Source organism: Salmo trutta, chromosome 37 (genome assembly GCF_901001165.1).
Source record: "Salmo trutta chromosome 37, fSalTru1.1, whole genome shotgun sequence".
NCBI lineage: Eukaryota > Metazoa > Chordata > Actinopteri > Salmoniformes > Salmonidae > Salmo > Salmo trutta.
In genome coordinates, this window is record NC_042993.1 from 3,655,084 (window position 1) to 3,676,400 (window position 21,317).

General features: G+C 42.5%; 2 protein-coding genes across 3 annotated transcripts in view; one reads left to right on the top strand and one right to left on the bottom strand.

Annotated features, from left to right (window-relative positions):
* Positions 1–11,012, bottom strand: part of LOC115176436 (uncharacterized) — a gene marked incomplete in the record, with an annotated part of 76,299 nt that extends 65,287 nt beyond the window's left edge. The window contains 2 exon segments of the mRNA XM_029736479.1: positions 8,250–8,307; positions 10,695–11,012. Of these exon segments, the coding sequence (XP_029592339.1) occupies positions 8,250–8,262 (13 nt within the window).
* Positions 11,013–15,576: 4,564 nt separating this feature from the next.
* LOC115176620 (potassium channel subfamily K member 5-like) lies at positions 15,577–21,252 on the top strand. Of its 2 annotated transcripts, none has more exons than XM_029736728.1 (5): positions 15,577–16,429; positions 18,527–18,638; positions 18,783–18,949; positions 19,414–19,582; positions 19,800–21,252. In XM_029736728.1, the coding sequence occupies exons 1-5, from the start codon at positions 16,244–16,246 to the stop codon at positions 20,537–20,539; spliced, it is 1,374 nt and encodes a 457-aa protein (XP_029592588.1). In that variant the 5' UTR covers positions 15,577–16,243; the 3' UTR covers positions 20,540–21,252. The 2 variants fall into 2 exon arrangements, with proteins under 2 accessions (XP_029592588.1, XP_029592589.1); XM_029736729.1 differs by lacking the exon at positions 15,577–16,429 and adding an exon at positions 18,003–18,271.
* Positions 21,253–21,317: the final 65 nt, after the last annotated feature.

Genomic DNA, 21,317 nt, shown 5'->3' on the forward strand with positions numbered 1-21,317 from the left:
GCCATTTATCTTCCCATCAAGAGATTGATAGTAGGCTAGTGATGGCCAATGGGATGAATGACTATTGAGCACAATTAACATACAGTAGTAGATCACTCCATCTTGCTAAAGAAAAGTCCAAAGAAGAAAAGGAACCATAAGTGTTTGTAACATTGTAATATTTGAATAAATTAATAATGTCCTCATTGTCCTGATTTTAATCAAAAAACACTGCACTACAAATAGCCATCTAAAAATGTTAGGAAATTGTATTCAATTATTGTAAGAAAAATGTTGAATTAGGTCGAGTTATTTATTTCACATTCATTGGGCCACAAAGAAATGCCAAACGATTCGGATAAAAGACCCTGGAGCAGTGAGCGGCCAGGCAAATGAAATACCCTGGCGTGCCCATTCTAATCATCATGACCATTCATTCACTTGTTTTTAACTCAACATATTGGAATTTGGGAGGTAGTCCAAACACAGATCTCTTTCAACTTTTCCAAAACATTGATTTATTTAAGGTGTGATTTTTTTACACCATTTCCCGTGTGCGCGTCAGCTACACCGCGATGCCTATAGCGCAGGCATTTAAATCATCTTTGTATGAAAATGGCGCCGAATGTAGAAAACAAATAAACACCAACTCTAAATCCTATCAGCCGCCAGAAATACATTCAAAAGTGCGCTTACCTAAAATAGAAATACCATCAATGAAGAACTATAATTAGTTAAATCCAACGCAACCGAATATTCCGTACATCCAGTGAAGTTACAATAATCAAGTTACAATGTTGCAGAAGCCGGACGCATGCTTTGTTGTGCTGGAGATGCTTATCTGCGCTAGTAAAGGGGTGGAGTCACCATACTGAAGGATCGGACATTGTTAACCGTATGCACCAATTGAACACGGCTAAATTCTAGATTAACCAATGGGAAGTGGGGGAGATGTTGAATGTGTGATAAGAACCCTATGGTCCATCTCGATAAAGATGTTTGAATTGAGTGCTTCATAATTCATCACCAAATTCTCTGAAATGATCCTGAGAGCTTGGTCCAACACCTATGACAGGATGAAGCGCCGAAACAATAACCTATTCTATTTCTCGGGTTTTTCTTATCTATATTATTTTATTACTGCATTGTTGGGAAAGAGCTCGTAAGTAATCATTTACTGTTTTACACCTGCTGTATCTTGTGAACGTGACAAATAAACTTTGAAACTTGAAACTACAGACGATTGAAATAGACTTAGAGCCTAAGCATAAAGAAATGATTTATCATGGTCCTGCAAAAAATATGAATGCAAAGTTATGCTAATTCGAGAGCTAGTCTCCATCACTCATACAATTATTTCCCATTGATGAACAACAATTCATTGTAACACCATAAAATGAATAGCCTATAGTGCTCCGGAGTGGCGCAGCGGTCTAAGGCTAGAGGCGTCACTACAGACCCTGGTTCAATCCCAGGCTGAATCACAACCGGCCGTGATCGGGAGTCCCATAGGGCGGTGCACAATTGGCCCAACTTCGTCCAGGTTAAGGGAGGGTTTGGCGGGGGGGTAGGCCGTCATTGTAAATAAGAATTTGTTCTTAACTGACTTGCCTAGTTAAATAAAAGGCCTATAGCGATAATTCATCAGCAGTGTCCTCCCAGCCTGTCACTTCTCAATTAATCACCTCATTTTAATTTGCAGTAAATCAATTACACTACCAAATGAATCCACAGCAGCACATGTATCCACCATCCTACCACTAGGCAGGGCTGGCCAATGAATGAGCCGTCCTAGGTTAGTGCTGTGTCATTAGGCACAGCATGCAGCCCAAGAACAGGAGGGAGGCAGATAGAGAAGCATCAGGAGAACTGGTCTACACTACACAACCCTCCATCCAAGCCCTTTTCAGGCAGCGCCCCAGCGCTTTCCTTTCTGCTATTGGCTACCATGCTGTGTGAGAGTCGCCCCCTAGAACTCCCTCTGCTATTGGCTACCATGCTGTGTGAGGGAGTCACCCCCTACAACTCCCTCTGCTATTGGCTACCATGCTGTGTGAGAGTCGCCCCCTAGAACTCCCTCTGCTATTGGCTACCATGCTGTGTGAGAGTCGCCCCCTAGAACTCCCTCTGCTATTGGCTACCATGCTGTGTGAGAGTCGCCCCCTAGAACTCCCTCTGCTATTGGCTACCATGCTGTGTGAGAGTCGCCCCCTAGAACTCCCTCTGCTATTGGCTACCATGCTGTGTGAGAGTCGTCACCTAGAACTCCCTCTGCTATTGGCTACCATGCTGTGTGAGAGTCGCCCCCTAGAACTCCCTCTGCTATTGGCTACCATGCTGTGTGAGAGTCGCCCCTAGAACTCCCTCTGCTATTGGCTACCATGCTGTGTGAGAGTCGCCCCCTAGAACTCCCTCTGCTATTGGCTACCATGCTGTGTGAGAGTCGCCCCCTAGAACTCCCTCTGCTATTGGCTACCATGCTGTGTGAGAGTCGCCCCCTAGAACTCCCTCTGCTATTGGCTACCATGCTGTGTGAGAGTCGTCACCTAGAACTCCCTCTGCTATTGGCTACCATGCTGTGTGAGAGTCGCCCCCTAGAACTCCCTCTGCTATTGGCTACCATGCTGTGTGAGAGTCGCCCCCTAGAACTCCCTCTGCTATTGGCTACCATGCTGTGTGAGAGTCGCCCCCTAGAACTCCCTCTGCTATTGGCTACCATGCTGTGTGAGAGTCGCCCCCTAGAACTCCCTCTGCTATTGGCTACCATGCTGTGTGAGAGTCGTCACCTAGAACTCCCTCTGCTATTGGCTACCATGCTGTGTGAGAGTCGCCCCCTAGAACTCCCTCTGCTATTGGCTACCATGCTGTGTGAGAGTCGCCCCCTAGAACTCCCTCTGCTATTGGCTACCATGCTGTGTGAGAGTCACCCCCTAGAACTCCCTCTGCTATTGGCTACCATGCTGTGTGAGGGAGTCGTCACCTAGAACTCCCTCTGCTATTGGCTACCATGCTGTGTGAGGGAGTCGTCACCTAGAACTCCCTCTGCTATTGGCTACCATGCTGTGTGAGGGAGTCGCCCCCTAGAACTCCCTCTGCTATTGGCTACCATGCTGTGTGAGAGTCGGCCCCTAGAACTCCCTCTGCTATTGGCTACCATGCTGTGTGAGAGTCGCCCCCTAGAACTCCCTCTGCTATTGGCTACCATGCTGTGTGAGAGTCGCCCCCTAGAACTCCCTCTGCTATTGGCTACCATGCTGTGTGAGAGTCGCCCCCTAGAACTCCCTCTGCTATTGGCTACCATGCTGTGTGAGAGTCGCCCCCTAGAACTCCCTCTGCTATTGGCTACCATGCTGTGTGAGAGTCGCCCCCTAGAACTCCCTCTGCTATTGGCTACCATGCTGTGTGAGAGTCGCCCCCTAGAACTCCCTCTGCTATTGGCTACCATGCTGTGTGAGAGTCGCCCCCTAGAACTCCCTCTGCTATTGGCTACCATGCTGTGTGAGAGTCGCCCCCTAGAACTCCCTCTGCTATTGGCTACCATGCTGTGTGAGAGTCGCCCCCTAGAACTCCCTCTGCTATTGGCTACCATGCTGTGTGAGAGTCGCCCCCTAGAACTCCCTCTGCTATTGGCTACCATGCTGTGTGAGAGTCGCCCCCTAGAACTCCCTCTGCTATTGGCTACCATGCTGTGTGAGAGTCGCCCCCTAGAACTCCCTCTGCTGTTGGCTACCATGCTGTGTGAGAGTCGCCCCCTAGAACTCCCTCTGCTATTGGCTACCATGCTGTGTGAGAGTCGCCCCCTAGAACTCCCTCTGCTATTGGCTACCATGCTGTGTGAGGGAGTCACCCCCTACAACTCCCTCTTCTATTGGCTACCATGCTGTGTGAGAGTCGCCCCCTAGAACTCCCTCTGCTATTGGCTACCATGCTGTGTGAGAGTCGCCCCCTAGAACTCCCTCTGCTATTGGCTACCATGCTGTGTGAGGGAGTCACCCCCTACAACTCCCTCTGCTATTGGCTACCATGCTGTGTGAGAGTCGCCCCCTAGAACTCCCTCTGCTATTGGCTACCATGCTGTGTGAGGGAGTCGTCCCCTAGAACTCCCTCTGCCATTGGCTACCATGCTGTGTGAGGGAATCGCCCCCTAGAACTCCCTCTGCTATTGGCTACCATGCTGCGTGAGGGAGTCGTCCCCTAGAACTCCCTCTGCTATTGGCTACCATGCTGTGTGAGGGAATCGCCCCCAAGAACTCCCTCTGCTATTGGCTACCATGCTGTGTGAGGGAGTCGTCCCTTAGAATTCCCTCTCCTATTGGCTACCATGCTGCGTGAGGGTGTCACCCCCTAGAACTCCCTCTGCTATTGGCTACCATGCTGTGTGAGGGAGTCTCCCCTAGAACTCCCTCTGCTATTGGCTACCATGCTGTGTGAGGGAGTCGTCCCTTAGCATTCCCTCTGCTATTGGCTACCATGCTGCGTGAGGGAGTCGTCCCCTAGAACTCCCTCTGCTATTGGCTACCATGCTGTGCGAGGGAGTCGTCCCCTAGAACTCCCTCTGCTATTGGCTACCATGCTGCGTGAGGGCGTCACCCCCTAGAACTCCCTCTGCTATTGGCTACCATGCTGCGTGAGGGAGTCGCCCCCTAGAACTCCCTCTGCTATTGGCTACCATGCTGTGTGAGGGAGTCGTCCCCTAGAACTCCCTCTGCTATTGGCTACCATGCTGTGTGAGACAGAGACACATAGGATCTGCCTCCAACCAATCCTCAGAAGGGTCTCCCCATTTTCAAGTGCAATGGGCCAGCACTGCTCATTTTATGTAGTGCCCCCCCCGCTACACACACACAGACTCTCTTTATTGGGGATGACATGGTCCCCACCCATCTGCCTGACCCCATTAGTGCCATACGGCTCATGGAGAGGCTGAGGTTGGGGAGGCAGGGGGAGTGGAAGGGGTAGTCGGGTTCATTATTCTCTAAACAACCCATAGAGGGTTTTATATATATATATATATATATATATATATATACTGCTCAAAAAAATAAAGGGAACACTTAAACAACACATCCTAGATCTGAATGAAATAAATAATCTTATTAAATACTTTTTTCTTTACATAGTTGAATGTATTTTGGATATTTTCACTTAGGGGTGTATTCACTTTTGTTGCCAGCGGTTTAGACATTAATGGCTGTGTGTTATGTTATTTTGAGGGGACAGCAAATTTACACTGTTATACAAGCTGTACACTCACTACTTTACATTGTAGCAAAGTGTCATTTCTTCAGTGTTGTCACATGAAAAGATATACTCAAATATTTACAAAAATGTGTGGGGTGTACTCACTTTTGTGAGATACTGTGTGTGTGTGTGTGTGTGTGTGTGTGTGTGTGTGTGTATATATATATATATATATATATATATATATATTATTTAACTTTTATTTAACTAGGCAAGTCAGTTAAGAACAAATTCTTATTTACAATGACGGCCTACCCCGACTAAACCTGGACGACGCTGTGCACCGCCCTATGGGACTCCCAATTACGGCCGGATGTGATGCAGCCTGGATTCGAGTTAGGGTACAGGGTTAGGGTACAGGGTTAGGGTACAGGATACAGGGTTAGGGTACAGTGTACAGGGTTAGTGTACAGGGTTAGTGTTCAGGGTTAGTGTTCAGGGTTAGGGTACAGGGTTCAGGGTTAGTGTTCAGGGTTAGTGTTCAGGGTTAGTGTACAGGGTTCAGGGTTAGTGTACATGGTTAGGGTACAGGGTTAGGGTACAGATTACATGGTTAGGGTACAGGGTACAGAGTACATGGTTAGGGTACAGGGTTAGGGTACAGGGTACAGAGTACATGGTTAGGGTACAAGGTTAGGGTTCAGGGTTAGGGTACAGGGTTAACCACTGTCACCTTTGACTCTCCAGACCAACTTCATGTGGCATGAGATCACAGACAACTGTCAAACTGGGCCATGGCATCTGGAAATACTACAGGTCTGTTCCTGTTTTTACAGTATTGAGATTGACCAAATATGGGGCAAATCAGTTTCTGTATCTCTCATTATAACGTTGTTACTGATCTCAAGTGCAGACCTGGAAACAAGGGGGAACGTTGAAATGGCATTAACAAGCCTCTGGTGTATATACGGATACAGTATACAAGAATATTGTTATTTTTTATTCTGATGTCGTACTGTAACATAATCCAAAAGAACTACTGGACATGGTCACAACATGACAGCAAACAAGGGCAGAAGGAATGTAGACAGACAGATAGGTGTGTTTTACTACACACACCCCTCCCTCCACCCTCCAGTTGCCTAGAAACCCCTCCCTTCCCCTCTCCCTAATGCAGGGAGCAGGTGCTGGGCTGGACCCCAGAGAGATGAGGAGAGGGGACGGCACCACTCACAGATGCACCCTCCCCAGAGACTCTGACAGACAGACTCAGACAGCCAAGACACAAAACCTCTCACTCTAAGAAAGTCAGCAACACACACACACACACACACACACACACACACACACACACACACGGAGTGTGTTTATTTCTCTCTCATCTTCATCCCTCTCTTTGGCTCCATCACTGATTACATAACGGCCCCTATACCCCCCCCCCCTCTCTCCCGTTGCCTTCTTTCCTCTGTTCTGTTAGCTACTGCATCATGGGTAGAGCCATCTTACACCTTGTTTTGTATCACACAATATATCTATAATATGTAAAACAATATTTGCGGCTGTGAACATCTGGTATAAATAAAATAACGCCAGTCGGCAAATATAGTACTGTCTGTAGCATGGTTTAGGAGACTTAGTTTGTGATTGGAGATCTAAGCTCTAGAAAGCACTAAGGGCATGGATGGATGGTAGGCTAACCGCACATTAATATTCATAGTGCACCATTATGGTATCAAGTATTTATCAAGCAGGAATGTTCCATGTTTCTGCAGTATTCTCCCAGTAGATAGCATACTATAGGAGCAGTAGCTTTGTTGCCGCTCCCCACTCATGCCCAGTTTGGATGCTTCAGGGAGACGTGCTAGTCTAGTTGCACAACATCAGGGTCATCATGTTCAGTAGGAACCAATGAGAGAAAAACATTTGAAGGGGGAAAAGGAAAATAAATTGTTATTGAACAAGCTCAGGTAGCATCTTCTCTGTTTCAGTAAATTTTCTCCCGTTTCACACCCACTGAATGCACCCGAGGTTTTCTTACAGAGCTAAACATTTAATACAGACGAGTGAGATGACTGTGAAAATAGCCTTGCCAATGAGAACGTCTGCTCTGTCTGCATCACTGAGATCAGAGGGTTTGTAAAACCTTGGTGATGATGCACGCTCTCAGATTCACCAGCAGTCAAAGACACGGGCCTGTGTCAAGGCATTGCTCCATCTATTATGAAACAGCTTGATCCACTTTATAGGCATTATGAAGCTATGTGCACCACAGCCTTTGTGTTTATATCTGTTCATGTTCTTACAGTATTCAGTGTTCATCCTCCTGTATCTGTGCCAGTAGAATCATCCCTGAGTTTGTGCTTCCACCTGGTGGCTAAAGAGACAACTACAGTTCTTGGCTCAACCTCCACATACAGAAAGCTTCCCCCAGGAGTATTCCTGACAGGATTGTCTTTGAAAGTGGTGTTCTTCAGCAGAAATGCTCCATTGCAGGTTGTTCTGGTCAGTTATATGTGATAGTTATTACTACTCTAGAACACACAGTTATTTAGATGAAATCCACGTTAGATAAAGACCAACATTCTGGCACGTTGTGTGCTAACAGCACCAGTTGAGAGTCATAGGGGAAACCCATAGAGGGGAACACTTTTTCCATTGCGCCACGATGCCGCAATGCATGTTGGGACGGCAAGTGTTTGAGAGAGATAAAGAAGCCAGAAGGGTCTCAGCCAGACGTGATGCCACCACTCCCTACTTCAGCCTGGGTGAGCAGCACCAAAGCACAGGCATGCCAGAAGACATACTCACACATCAGATCAACTGTCTCATTTTCTATTTTCCAGTTGGCTCAAATTAAGATCCTACATATGTAGCTCTATGCTTGGTGTGATTAGAGCTCAAATATTCAAACAAGGGGATATTGTATTTCTGACTCACATAGACCAAAATACAGGCCCTTCAGTCATGTTCCTGTCTGCCTACAAGTAAAACATTTAGCACATGATGTTAAATAAACACATGAAACAGCCTACTCCAATGATTCTAAAGAGCAGCTTTTAGCAGCACTGAAAATAGAATTGGATACTCACCAAACATCAGCATGGAAACACAGGAGACATCCCAGACATGACGAGGTACAGGGATCCACTCCAGACGAGTGAGAGAAAGGAATAGCATCAGTAAAATAGATCAGGAGAGGTTGAAATATATAGATTATAGCTCCCTATTCCCTGTGCACTACCAGAGCTATGGGCCCTGGTCAAAAGTAGTAACTATATAGGGAATAAGGTGCAATTTGGGACATATTCGGCATATTCCTTCCCCATGAATTCAATTTCACAAATGTTCACAATTGTATGTATGAAATACATATAATGTTACAAAACTGTCCATCTTGCATTGCATAGTTGTATTGGTCCGCTTTTCTCTGTGAAACTACAGTGCCTTCAGAAAGTATTCACACCCCTGGACTTTTCACATTTTGTTGTGTTACATAGTGGGATTCTTTTTTTTGTTTGTTTGTTTTTTTAACCTTTATTTAACTAGGCAAGTTAGTTAAGAACAAATTCTTATTTTACAATGACGGCCTTAAAATGTATTTAATTGTCATTTTTTGTTGACGATCTAAACAAAATACTCTGTAATGTCAAAGTGGAAGAAAAATTCTGTGATTTGTAACAAATTAATGAAAAATAAAACACTAATATATCTTCATTTGATAAGTATTCAACCCCCTGAGTCAATACATGTTAGAATCACCTTTGGTAATGATTACAACAATCATTACAACAAACGATTAGTCTTTCTGGATAAGTCTCTAAGAGCTTTCCACACCTGGATTGTGCAAGATTTGCCCATTATTCTTTTCAAAATTCTTCAAGCTATATCAAATTGGTTGTTGATTATTTCTAGACAACCATTTCCAGATCTTGCCATAGATTTTCAAGCAGATTTAAGTCAAAACTGTAACTCGGCCACTCAGGAACATTCACTGTCTTCTTAAGCCACTTCAGTGTAAATTTGGCCTTGTGTTTTAGGTTATTGTCCTGCTGAAAGGTGTATTAATCTCCCAGTGTCTGGTGAAAAGTAGACAACCAGGTTTTCCTCTAGGAATTTCCTCCATTTTTAGTAAAAAAAATGTATCCTGGATAAACTACACAGTCTTTAACGATTACAAGCATACCCATAACATGATGCAGCTACCACCATGCTTGAAAATATGGAGTGGCACTCAGTAATGTGTTGTATTGGATTTGCCCCAAACATAACACTTTGTATTCAGGAGAGAAAAGTGAATTGCTTTGCCACATTTTTTTGCAGTATTACTTTTGTGCCTTGTTGCAAACAGGATGCATGTTTTGGAATATTCTTTTATACCTGCTTCTTTCTTTACACTGTCAATTAGGTTAGAATGGTGGAGTAACTACAATGTTGTAGATCCATCCTCAGTTTTCTCCTATCACAGCCATTAAACTATGTAACTGTTTTAACGTCACCATTGGCCTCATGGTGAAATACCTGAGCGGTTTCCTTCCTCTCTGGCAACTGAGTTAGGAAGGATGCCTGTATCTTTGTAGTGACTCTGTGTTTTATTACAACATCCAAAGTGAAATGAATAAATTCACCATGTTCAAACAGACATTCAATGTCAGTTTTATTTTTTACCCATCCACCAATAGGTGCCCTTCTTTGCAAAGCATTGGAAAACCTCCCTGGTCTTTGTGGTTGAATTTGTGTTTGAAATTCACTGCTCGACTGAGGGACCTTACAGATAATTGTATGTGTGGGGTACAGAGATGAGTCATTCAAAAATAATGTTAAACACTATTAGTGTAAGCTAAAGTCCATGCTAAGCAAATTTTGACTTCTGAACTCATTTAGGCTTACCATAACAAAGGGGTTGAATAGTTATTGACTCAAGATATTTCAGCTTTTAATTTTGAATTCAATTGTAAAACTGTGAAGAAATAAAGTCTACGGCTCCTGTGCTCGGTGGGTACTGGCCTCTGGGTAGGATAAAAAAATACAGAAACAACAAAGAGGCCTATATTATCATTTTTAAATCAAATAGACTAATACAAATCAGCAAAAATATGAAATAACAATAATAACAGGTATTATTGTATTAAACGGAGTTATTCCAAATATAAGCAAGTGGACTGTCTTGACAAGGCCATGCGCAAAGGCTGGCTTTCTTTGGTAGGCTCAGAAACACTTGTTCAACATCAATGCAGAAAAAGGCTAGTAAAGCAAAATTCGGATCTCAAAAGGAGGCAAGTCTTATAAATGGAATAGCTATTATTGAAATAACTCAAAGTCTATGGCTATATTTGGATCAATTGCAACGTTGTTTGTGAAGCAAAGCGAGTTATTTTGACTAAACGGCTGAGACATAGTCCCCCATTCCCACAAACACGGCGCAATTTGAACTTCAAGCTAACTGAACTGACTGCTGCGCAAAAAAAGAAACCTACTTTTGCCTTCTATATTAGATTCGATGTTTCCCTAACATGGCACTGCTCGTTTCTATTTACCTGAGAGGTGAGACGTTTCTTCCTGTTTTCTTCCTGGTATTATTCCGCCATCATAATTCAAGTGTTTCCCGACGCCTTCAGAAGTTACAGCATATTGATCCGAGTATTCCAGTGACGCGTCTTGCAATGACGAAGCACGTCTCTGCTGCTCGCAGGCAGCTGGGGGTGGGTGGGGATACCCCTGCGGACTAGGTCAGGTGCTCACTCCAATAGAAACCAAACCTTGAGCGATAGTAGATGATATGCGCTCTACTTGCGGGGTAAATAAAATAGATGGTAGCCTAATGTTGCTGGATGGTAGCATTGGAGCAGGTAACTTTTCTTGTCAATGCTGGGATTCTATTTACCTGACCACCGTGCCATCAGGTTGATGCAGTGGAGTGCGTAACATGTTTGGAATGTGTGGTCAGAACGCTTTGTTCAACTGGGCCTTGTGCCAGCGTGATTTCTCTCTGTTGTGGGATCTGCAGTTATAATCCCGCTGTGTATAAAGGGTATAACGAATTTGCACGAATCTACATGTCAAAGAGGAGACAATACTTTTTGACTTCAAACTATCCTGGATGCCGTTACCCTCGTATCTTTTAACCTTCGTAATAAGGCTAGTTTATTCATCTAAAATAAAATGTTAAACTTTTTTAATTCACAATTAATATGATGAAAAATGTATGACAGTCAGACGCACTCCTCCTCAAAGATGTATGCATTTGAAAGCCCTCAAAGATGTATGTATTTGAAAGCCCTCAAAGATGTATGCATTTGAAAGCCCTGTCGCGGTGGGTAAAGCAGTGAGGACTAAGCACAGTTCATTCACCCGACTGAGCATGAAGCAGCTTTAGGGACATTAATTTAAACAGCTGTGCTGTCTGAGCATCTGTCCCAATAGTACTACTTAGACCCAATGGCCATTCCTGGCACATTCTCTTGGTACAAAAATAACACAATGACATAGCCTATCTGCCTGGTTCAGCACCATAGTATATGGTATTTAATCTGACCTGAGTGACCACATTAATGCTCTCTTTTCCCCACCTGACCACAGAAATGCTCTATTTTCCCCACCTGACCACAGAAATGCTCTCTTTTCCCCACCTGACCACAGAAATGCTCTCTTTTCCCCACCTGACCACAGAAATGCTCTATTTTCCCCACCTGACCACATTAATACATTCTTTCCCCCTCATCTGATTTTGTCCTAAACCTTCGCGTTTTCTCTAAGAATTATCTGAGTAAGATTAAGGCCTAATTCTTATTTTCCGCAACTCTTTGAGAATGCTATCGTTTAGAAATATACTACTAGTAATATGCATAGTATATATGCGCATATATTATCAACTGTTGATTACTGTTATAGTTTCATAAAATAAGATATACATTTTCTAATATGAGTTTTCAGAGGTTTCCGGTATAGGCTACATTAGTTGTTTTTTCTTAGACTAACAGGAAAGATGTCATAAAGCCCTCATTAGAGAAGATACACCTCTCTCACTTGTTTTTCAGCACAGGGAGAAAATGTGTGTGTGTCATGACGGTTGCTCTTATCTCTGATTGTGTGTGTGTGTGTGTGTGTGTGTGTGTGTGTGTGTGTGTGTGTGTGTGTGTGAGCTCCAAAAGGGCTGGTCAGTTTAGAAGCTAATCTACCCAACACAAGGGCAATTCCCCCCTGCTCAACACGATAATGGTGAAAGGGGCAGTCCCTCCCATTGACTCCAGAGTGAGTAATATTGTAATGTTGTGAATGTAAAATTGTGGATGCTGATTCTACCGCCTGTCTATTGAGCCCCACAGTGGAGGTGTCATAATACCCATAAAACCTAGCGGTCAAACAGGGAAAGGGAAAGGGGGATACCTAGTCAGTTGTACAACTGAATGCATTCAACTTAAAAGTGTCTTCCGCATTTAACCCAATCCCTCTGAATCAGAGAGGTGCGGGGGGGCTGCCGTAATCAACATCCACGTCTTCGGCGCCCAGGAAATGGTTCCAATAATTTTTCAACCATTCATTTTTACCATAGGGGATTTTAGAAACACTTAAAATAAGGCCTGTGTTTCATGTAGGCTTTTAAACATTTTATTTAACCTTTATTGACCTAGGCAAGTCAGGCTAACCCTGGCGTGATGTTTTGATAAGCATGTAAATCTTTTTCAGACAAGGTGACTTTTCAGCTTTATTTACAACAGATTCTAAAATGCTAATTAGCATCAAATTAGTCATCATGCAAGACTACAAATCCCTGCAAGCTCCTGCATGTCATCTGTAGCCGACATCTTTGCTAACAGGTATTGTGTCAATTTCAAACTTGCAAAAGACAGTTCACAGAGTTGTCAATTTAAAGAAATGTTGCCAATTTATGAATTACTACATTTAGCTAACATTCGATAGTTAATCCAGAGATGTTTTACCTTTGCCTCGATTCGGCACGCTCGTCCAGATCATCATGGGATTTGTAGTTCTTTATGATAGCCACATTAGCAGCTAATTAACATTTCATTTTGGGGGGGGGGGTAAATACAGGCAAATATATTGATGAAAGTCACTTTGTCCTAGAGAGTTTTACACTGTTATCAAAACATCACACCAGGGTAAGCCTACACAAAACACATGCCTTATTTTAAGTGTTTCTAAAATCCCTTATGGGGAAAATGAATGGTGGAAAAATGATTGGAACCATTTCCCTGTTTGTTATGGGTATTATGACTCATACTGTGGTATTCTATAGAGAGCAATAGTAAATGGTGTCTTTTTGTAGGCACTAACTCCACAATGTCTCGTTGGCCAAAGCCTATGTGGAAATTCATGTTTTTTTGGGGGGGGGGGGTTTGGATAACCGCCGAAAATAACGTCTGTGGTAAACACAAGTTTAGGAGCTCTTATACCTTTTGTTCCATGAGATCATCTCAGCTAACATCACCTTTTGTGAATTTTGAAGCATTTATGTAATCTAAACAAGCACATAAAGGCTTCATAATCCATAGTCATGTTAACTGACTGATATCTCATAAAACAAAATGTATAAGATCTCCTGAGCCTGTGTTAGCCTCAAACCTTATTTTTGGCGTTTGTCCCAAAACCCCATTCTTTCCCGATTCATTTCCCTCCATAGGAATGGAGGTAACTAATTTCTGGTTTTTGGGACTCCAAGCTGGCAAACTCTATTAGTGCCTCTATTATGCACTTGTGTGTAGGCAATGCCGGCAAGTAAATGTGTGTGTGTGTGTACCTGTATTTTATGAAAGGCAATAATGTAGGCTATTATATTATTATAGCCTACATATAATGTTATTATATGTCAATAATGTAGCCTACATATAGGCTAATTGTCACATCCTGACCATAGAAAGATGTTATTTTCTATGGTAGAGTAGGTCAGGGTGTGACAGTTTTTTTTTCTAGTTTAGTTTTTCTATGTTGTCAGGTTCTAGTTTTGTATTTCTATGTTGGGTTTTGTTTGGGATGATCTCCAATTAGAGGCAGCTGGTCCTCGTTGTCTCTAATTGGAGATCATACTTAAGTAGGGGTTTTTGCCACCTGGGTTTGTGGGAGATTGTTTTTGAGTAGTGTATGTTTCACTGCTGTGTCACAGTCTGTTGTTTTGTTCTTTAGTTTATGTATTGCATAGTTTCACAGTGTAAATAAAATGTGGAATGACACACGCTGCACTTTGGTCCACTTACAACAACCGTGACACTAATAACATTATACATGCCCAGTAAGCACAATTACGTTGTAAACATGTATTTTCCTGACGTTGAAGTTAGGTTCATTTTAGGTTCTGAATGAAAGCTGCAAATACATATTTTCCGGATGTTGAAATCAGATTCATTTTCAGTTCTTAATGAAAGTTGAAAAGATATTTTCCGGACATTGAAATCAGGTCCGTTTTCAGTTCTGAATGAAAGGTAAAAAGACGTCATTGACAGACTTTTATTTTTTGGTAATTAATTCTATGGCCAAATTTAAACTGTACATACATTCTCAATGACGTAAACACAATATCACAATAATACATTTTAAATCCATTTAATATAGGAAAGAGGAGCCGAGGAAAGATTGCAACATAGAATATGTATTATTGCTCCCATCTGTAAACATGAACTAATGTTAGCTTTTCAAAAGCTTTCAAACTGGCAGCAATGATGTTCAAAGTAGTCCAACCTACAGAATAAACCATCAGACCACGTCAACTACAATAACATTCTCAGTAAAATTCTCTGTCATATTTTCTGTCTTGCTATGACTGTGATATGTTGTTTATCTACCTTAGTTGAATGCACTGACTGTATGTCGCTCTGAATAAGAGCATCTGCTGAATGACCAAAATGTAAATGTAAAAAACAAACACTTGCAAACTGGAGATTATACTATTGAGCTTCGGCCCCCAAATAAGTACAAATGTGGTTGCTCCGGACCAGACCAAATCTGAACGAATCATAGACGTCTAGGCTATGCTTCACAAGTTTGAACAGCACAGTATGGCACAGTTCAGTACAGGAGAGCACAGGATAATACAGTACAGTACAGTTTGATTCAGTAGAGTACATTAGAGTAAAGTAGGATACAATTCAGCACATTATATTGTACTGTACTATACTCTACTGTACTGAACTATACTGTATTGTACTGTACTCTACTTTTTTTAATGTCATGTAGTCGGTTACTGTATAGCTCTCTACTCTACTATGCTGTCCAAACAAAACATAGACATCAATGTTTGGGCCAAATGGACCAGACCAAATCTAAACCAATTACACCCTTACAAAAAAATAGTACATTTTTGAAACATCAGTAAAAGTGCAGTAACTGCAGTCAACGGTGGTATTTTGGACGCAGTAATTGCAGAATAACTACAGTGTACCGAAGCTGAACTGCAGTTACACTGCAAAACGACCGCTGTCTTTGCAGCATACTAGTTATACTGCAATCTTTTTTCGTAAGGGTAGACGTCTATTTGGCTGCTTTTCAGAAACACATCCCCAGTCAGACTTTCAATCAGTCAAAACTCAATAAAGATATTTCATTTGAGACCTTTAATCCACACAGCATTACATCTGAGATCAGCATGCAGTGAACAGTGCCACTGGTCGCATTTCTTATTGATTTAGCTTGGTTCATGAAGTTTGAGAAGTACATCATCTGCTGTTCTATCGCGCTGCAATGACGTGCAATGATGTTCGAGGGGGGAAAAACAGTGTTCGTTGTTTGAAGTAGCTGGGCTAACGTGGCAGTTTCACAGCTACGGATTCCAGCTTTAAACCCATATAGCTAGGTTGTAGAAATCAGAAAGTCACTTATAACGTTTTTATGTCTCTTTGAAAATTATACTATAGGCTAAACAATGGCGCACACCTGAAACGATGTCTTGTATGTGGACTGGATTGAATTTGTCCTCCTCCATTATATTATCACAATCCCAGTCTCCCACGTTTGTAATTACCCAGCACAGGAACCAGGAAGAGAAGTTTGAATGCAACACGCGTCCTATTTTTTTGTTTTGGGCAACAATTTGGATGCGAGTTTTATAATGAGGAGTATGTTTAAGTGATCAGCAATGTCTGATAAGGGTCCTGTATTAACGTCAGGTATCATTTTTTACCTATCGATCGGGGCAGCAATATTTCAAATACTTGAAGAACCAAATTGGAAACTGGCCAAATCCGAATATTCCCGTCAAAAGGAAAACATTCTTAAAACATATCCGTGCTTGACTAAAGAAGATCTGAACTATATTTTGGGGGTATGTAGGGATTCAATTAAGAATGCATGTATTATATTCCCAATCTGTGTTTTAATGATTATCATTACTGATTATCATTACAAACCTTACAACTCTATGCACTTTTGTTCTTCAAGCAAATGTATTGTAAACATTTCAGTGAAAATTGTTAAAAGTAGTCCTTGTGCGTGGAGTTGTATGGTTTGTTGAACTTTTTTGCAATCATTGTTTTTTTGTTTATTTTAAAGTGAAGAAATCCGAGTCTCAGAATCCCTCTGTTACCGTATAATTGCCACTATGTTTTAGGCCTACTGTTCTACAACTATGTAGGCCCATGGATGTTGTCCCTGGATAATAAACATACCCAGTAAGCAGAATTATGTTGAAAGTACCTATTTTCCAGAAGTTGACATCACGTGCATTTCAGGTGCTGAATGAAAGCTTAGACCTCGAAAATATAAAAATAAGTGTTATATGGATGTCGAAAATACTTATTTTCTGGACGTTGAAATCAGGTGCATTTTAGGGGCAGAATGAATGGTAAAAATATGTATTTTCCAGACGTTGAAAATATGTATTTTTCAGCCATTGATTCTATGGCAAAATGTTCAATGCAATGCATGTTCTGTTAAGTAAGAAACAAAATGTGTATTATTGCTCCCATCTATCACATGCAGTTATGTTAGCTTTTTCAAATGCTTTAAAACTGGCAGCAATGATGATCAAACTAGGCCAGCATACACAATGAACCATCAGACCACTTTAACTACAATAACATTCAGAGTAACATTTACAGAAAAAAATATATATTTCTATGACTGTGATATGTTGTTGTTTATCTACCTTAGTTGAATACACTGACTGTAAGTCACTCTGGATAAGAGCATCTACTGAATGTCCAAAATATAAATGTAAAAACAAACACTTGCTGGGTATTATTCTAATGAGCTATGCCCCCAAATAAGTACACATTGGTTCGGTGTGGGCCAAATCCATGTCTGTGTTTGGGCTAAATCAAGGCCGGTCTGGACCAGACCAAATCTGAATGTCTATGTTTGGGCCAAATATAGGCCGGTCCGGAAAACTATGATTGGTTCAGATTTGGTCCGGACTGCCTGATGTCAAATGCTTTGTTGGTAATTTTACATGAAAAAAATAACATTGTAGATCATCTGAAATGATTTCATCTAAACAAAGCTTGTCAAGTTAGGACATTTCAGTCCTTGGCAGTACTGAAATGGCTGTGTTATTGTTATATGTTGTTATGCATTGAATATATTATTTTCACTGTTGCAGTAAAAGTTTGGAGTACTACTATGCTTATGAATCAAGTTTCAATTATAGCAACAGAACACACCAGTGATAAGCCTGCATGCATTTTCATAATCTCTCTGCTCTTTAACCAAAGGAGCCAAGCCAGCATGCTGGGACAGTTCAGAAGAACTGGTTTGGCATTTTCTTTGCTCGGATAACAGTGCAGATGCAAAGTTTGGTAACAGAATGACGTCAGAAAACTGCAAGGTCATTCTGTTACCAAACTTTGCGTCTGCACTGTTCTTCAGGCCAATATGTTTTCAGTGGAAATTGTTAAAAGTAGTCCTTGTGCAGAGTTGTATGTTTTGTTTAACTTTGCAATCATTGGTTTTCGTTTTGACATACATTTTATAGTGAACAATCAGAGTCTCAGTGCCACTCTGCTACCATGGAATAGCCAAGCGGCAGCATATTTTCAGAGGGCGTAGTCTCTCTAGATATCCGGGTTGCCGCCGATGTTTCAATGCCACTGCTGTCTAGGATCGTGTTTACGAGACTACAGAGGGCGTTTTCAGTCCATAAATGACGGCTGTGTGCTTCTATTTGAAGGTTCTGGAAGTATATAAGAGGGGTCTATTGTTTGTGTGTAATGACTAAAATATACTTTTCAAACAAATCAAAGTGGGAACAGTTTATATTTTTATTTGCTCAATCTCAGTGAACTTAGATTCCCAAAGTAACTTTAGAGCTGTGTTTTCCCAGAGTGTGAAACTCCTGAAATTCATCCCACTGAAACCTGTTAACTTTTAAGATGACCCCAATCAGCTCTGTTTGTATGGTGTGATAAGCCACTCTGTTCCCTAGGTGGTGTCAGACGCTGCTGGACAAGGTGTGACCATCACTGGAGAGAATACCTACAACAACTGGGACTGGACCAATTCGGTTGTCTTTGCTGCCACTATTGTCACTACCATAGGTGGGCAATATCTTGAATACAAGACTGGAAACAATGAATCATGTACATCTCTCTCCGATAACTGCTGCCAACTCAGTTACCCAATGTCTAACCATAGCAGAAATGAAGCTGCTGTCTGAAAGTCTATACGTTTGTGATTTGCAGGTTATGGTAATGTTGCCCCAAAGACGGCTGGCGGCCGTATATTCTGCATCCTGTATGGCCTGTGTGGGATCCCTCTCTGCCTCACCTGGATTAGTGAGCTGGGCTCATTTTTCGGAGACAGAGCCAAGCGCCTGGGACAGGTCCTGGTACTCAAAGGTCTTAGTGTGGTAAGACTCACTGGGAATCTCTCAGCACGTTTAATGTGCTGATTTGGATTTCTATCAATGACTTTGGGGGAGGTGCAATACATGACTTAACCATTTATTAACAGCGGATTAGCCAATGACAAGCCACGTTTAGCCACTGTAGCTGCGTACTAATTACTGAATCCTGTATGGTCCAACTAATGGAGAAGTGTTAGCCTCCAAGACATGTTAGCTTTATCACCAGATCTGGTGGAACACTCACAATGACAATTGACATGGTCAAATCAAAGGGATTGGTCTAACATTGTCACGTGTCACATGCCGTTGCTTGTTCTTCTCACTGTGCTTTAGCTTCTGCTTTGGTTGCTCTCTGGGGTCTAGGCCGGCTCACTGTAAAGCCCTTTTTACATCAGCAGTTGTCACCAAGTTCTTTATAAAAAATACATTTGAATGATCGATTGATTGTCCCTGTGTGACGTCTGCAGAAAAAGGTCCAGTTGATCTGCACGGCCATCTTCCTCCTGTGGGGTCTGCTGGTACACCTGGTGATCCCCCCGTTTGTGTTCATGTCCCTGGAGGGATGGTCGTACCTGGAGGGCTTCTACTTCTCCTTCATCACCCTCACCACTGTCGGCTTCGGGGACTACGTCGCAGGTAGTTACATAGGCTTTTCATGAAGTAGATGGCATTCCTCAGAAAATATTCGTTTATGTTAAAGAGATATGTGAAGAATGATATCACCTAATTCACATTAGAGGATCATGAAGTTATTTGGAGGTGGATTCATTGCCTGGTGCAATCCTGCTTGGTCCATGCTGAAGAAAGGGTGACATATACTTAATTAAACTATGTTCTCTTTTTGACTCCACAGGTATCAATCCGAACATAGACTACCCAAGGCTGTACCGGGTGTTTGCAGAGGTGTGGATCTACATGGGTCTGGCCTGGCTGTCTCTGTTCTTCAGCTGGAACGTCCACATGGTTGTGTCGGCCCACAAGGTCCTGAAGAAGAGAAGGCAGAGACACAGGATGGACCACCTGGACCATCGATGGCAGCCCGAGAAGGACGACATCCGCAGCCCTCGCCGCCTTCCCACCGCCGTCGACATCTTCAACTTCCTGTCTGAGAAGCATGAGGACTACAGCACCGCCATCAGGCAGATTGGCGCTGCCGCGAAGCCGAAGCCAAAGACGGAATTCAAGGAGTTGAGTCGTTCAAAGAGCTGTAGTGACATCCTGGGAACGAATATCCAAACCCTGGAGCATTCCCCACGCCGCCTGAGGCGCCACCTCAGCATCAGTCACAATATGTTACTAAGCAGCTTTGGGATGGGAGAGGAGGGGCAGAGGCTTATCGAGGATGACCCTGTCTTTATGGGAGACCCTGTCTTTATGAAAGACCCTGTGTTTGAGGAGAACTGTCTGGATAGGGACACTAGAGCGAAGGCTGTTAATGTGTCCAACTCAAAAGAGAACCTAAACCCCGCCGATCTAGGTCCTAACATCAACAAAGACGAGAATGTTCAGAATCAAGATGGTGGAGAGAATAGGTTTACTGTATCAAAGGTAGTGGAGGGGGATTCGGGAGAGGAGAATGATGAGAAAGGCTGAAGCCTTGGATCCATCCTCTTCATGGAGAACTGAATGATGTAATCAAAAGGGGATCATCGCGCTCTCCTAGAGGTTTGGTTGGTGCATAAAACCTGTGAATTCAGATAAATAAAAAGGTATGATGGGTCTGTGATGGGTCCGCGGATCATCACAACTTTTTATTTATTGTACCCATCACACCTTTTAATTTATCACCCCATCACACCTTTTTATTTATCACCCCATCACACCTTTTTATTTATCACCCCATCACACCTTTTTATTTATCACCCCATCACACCTTTTCATGTATCACACCCATCACACCTTTTTATCCATGTGAACTGAATGATGTAGAAGCATCATAACAAGGTCCTGGGACAACCAGAGACAATGGCAGAGTTAGGATTGGTCATATTCCCCTGTGGTGAGGAGTGGGTCCAAATCTTCTACGGTTTTCCTTAACATAGTGATCAGTGAAATGCATGACCCAGGATTATCATGGCCTAAGACCATGAATACACAGTCTAGACAACTACTGTCTTCTCTAATGTTTATCTCGATGTTAAACACACATTTAGGTCTGTGGGAAAAGTAAAGAAAGGAAAATATAGCAAACAATGGATTCAGAGTTGCCAGGGTGATTTACCTGACTCTAAAATGAGAACTGAAAGCAACGTAGTTTGTCTATTGTTACAAACTGCCTTCAGAAATAAAGTTTACATGAGTTTCTATGCAATTTCCATGTTTTTTATATGAGTAGATGTAGTGGTTGTGGACTTGAAAAAGGAGATGTAAG

Excerpts from the sequence above, each read along its gene's own strand:
- LOC115176620 (XM_029736728.1), top strand. The coding sequence starts at position 16,244 with ATGTCTGATAAGGGTCCTGTATTAACGTCAGGTATCATTTTTTACCTA. Across the intron at positions 18,950-19,413 it reads TACTCAAAGGTCTTAGTGTG|AAAAAGGTCCAGTTGATCTG; the intron begins GTAAGACTCACT and ends TGACGTCTGCAG. Across the intron at positions 19,583-19,799 it reads CTTCGGGGACTACGTCGCAG|GTATCAATCCGAACATAGAC; the intron begins GTAGTTACATAG and ends TTGACTCCACAG.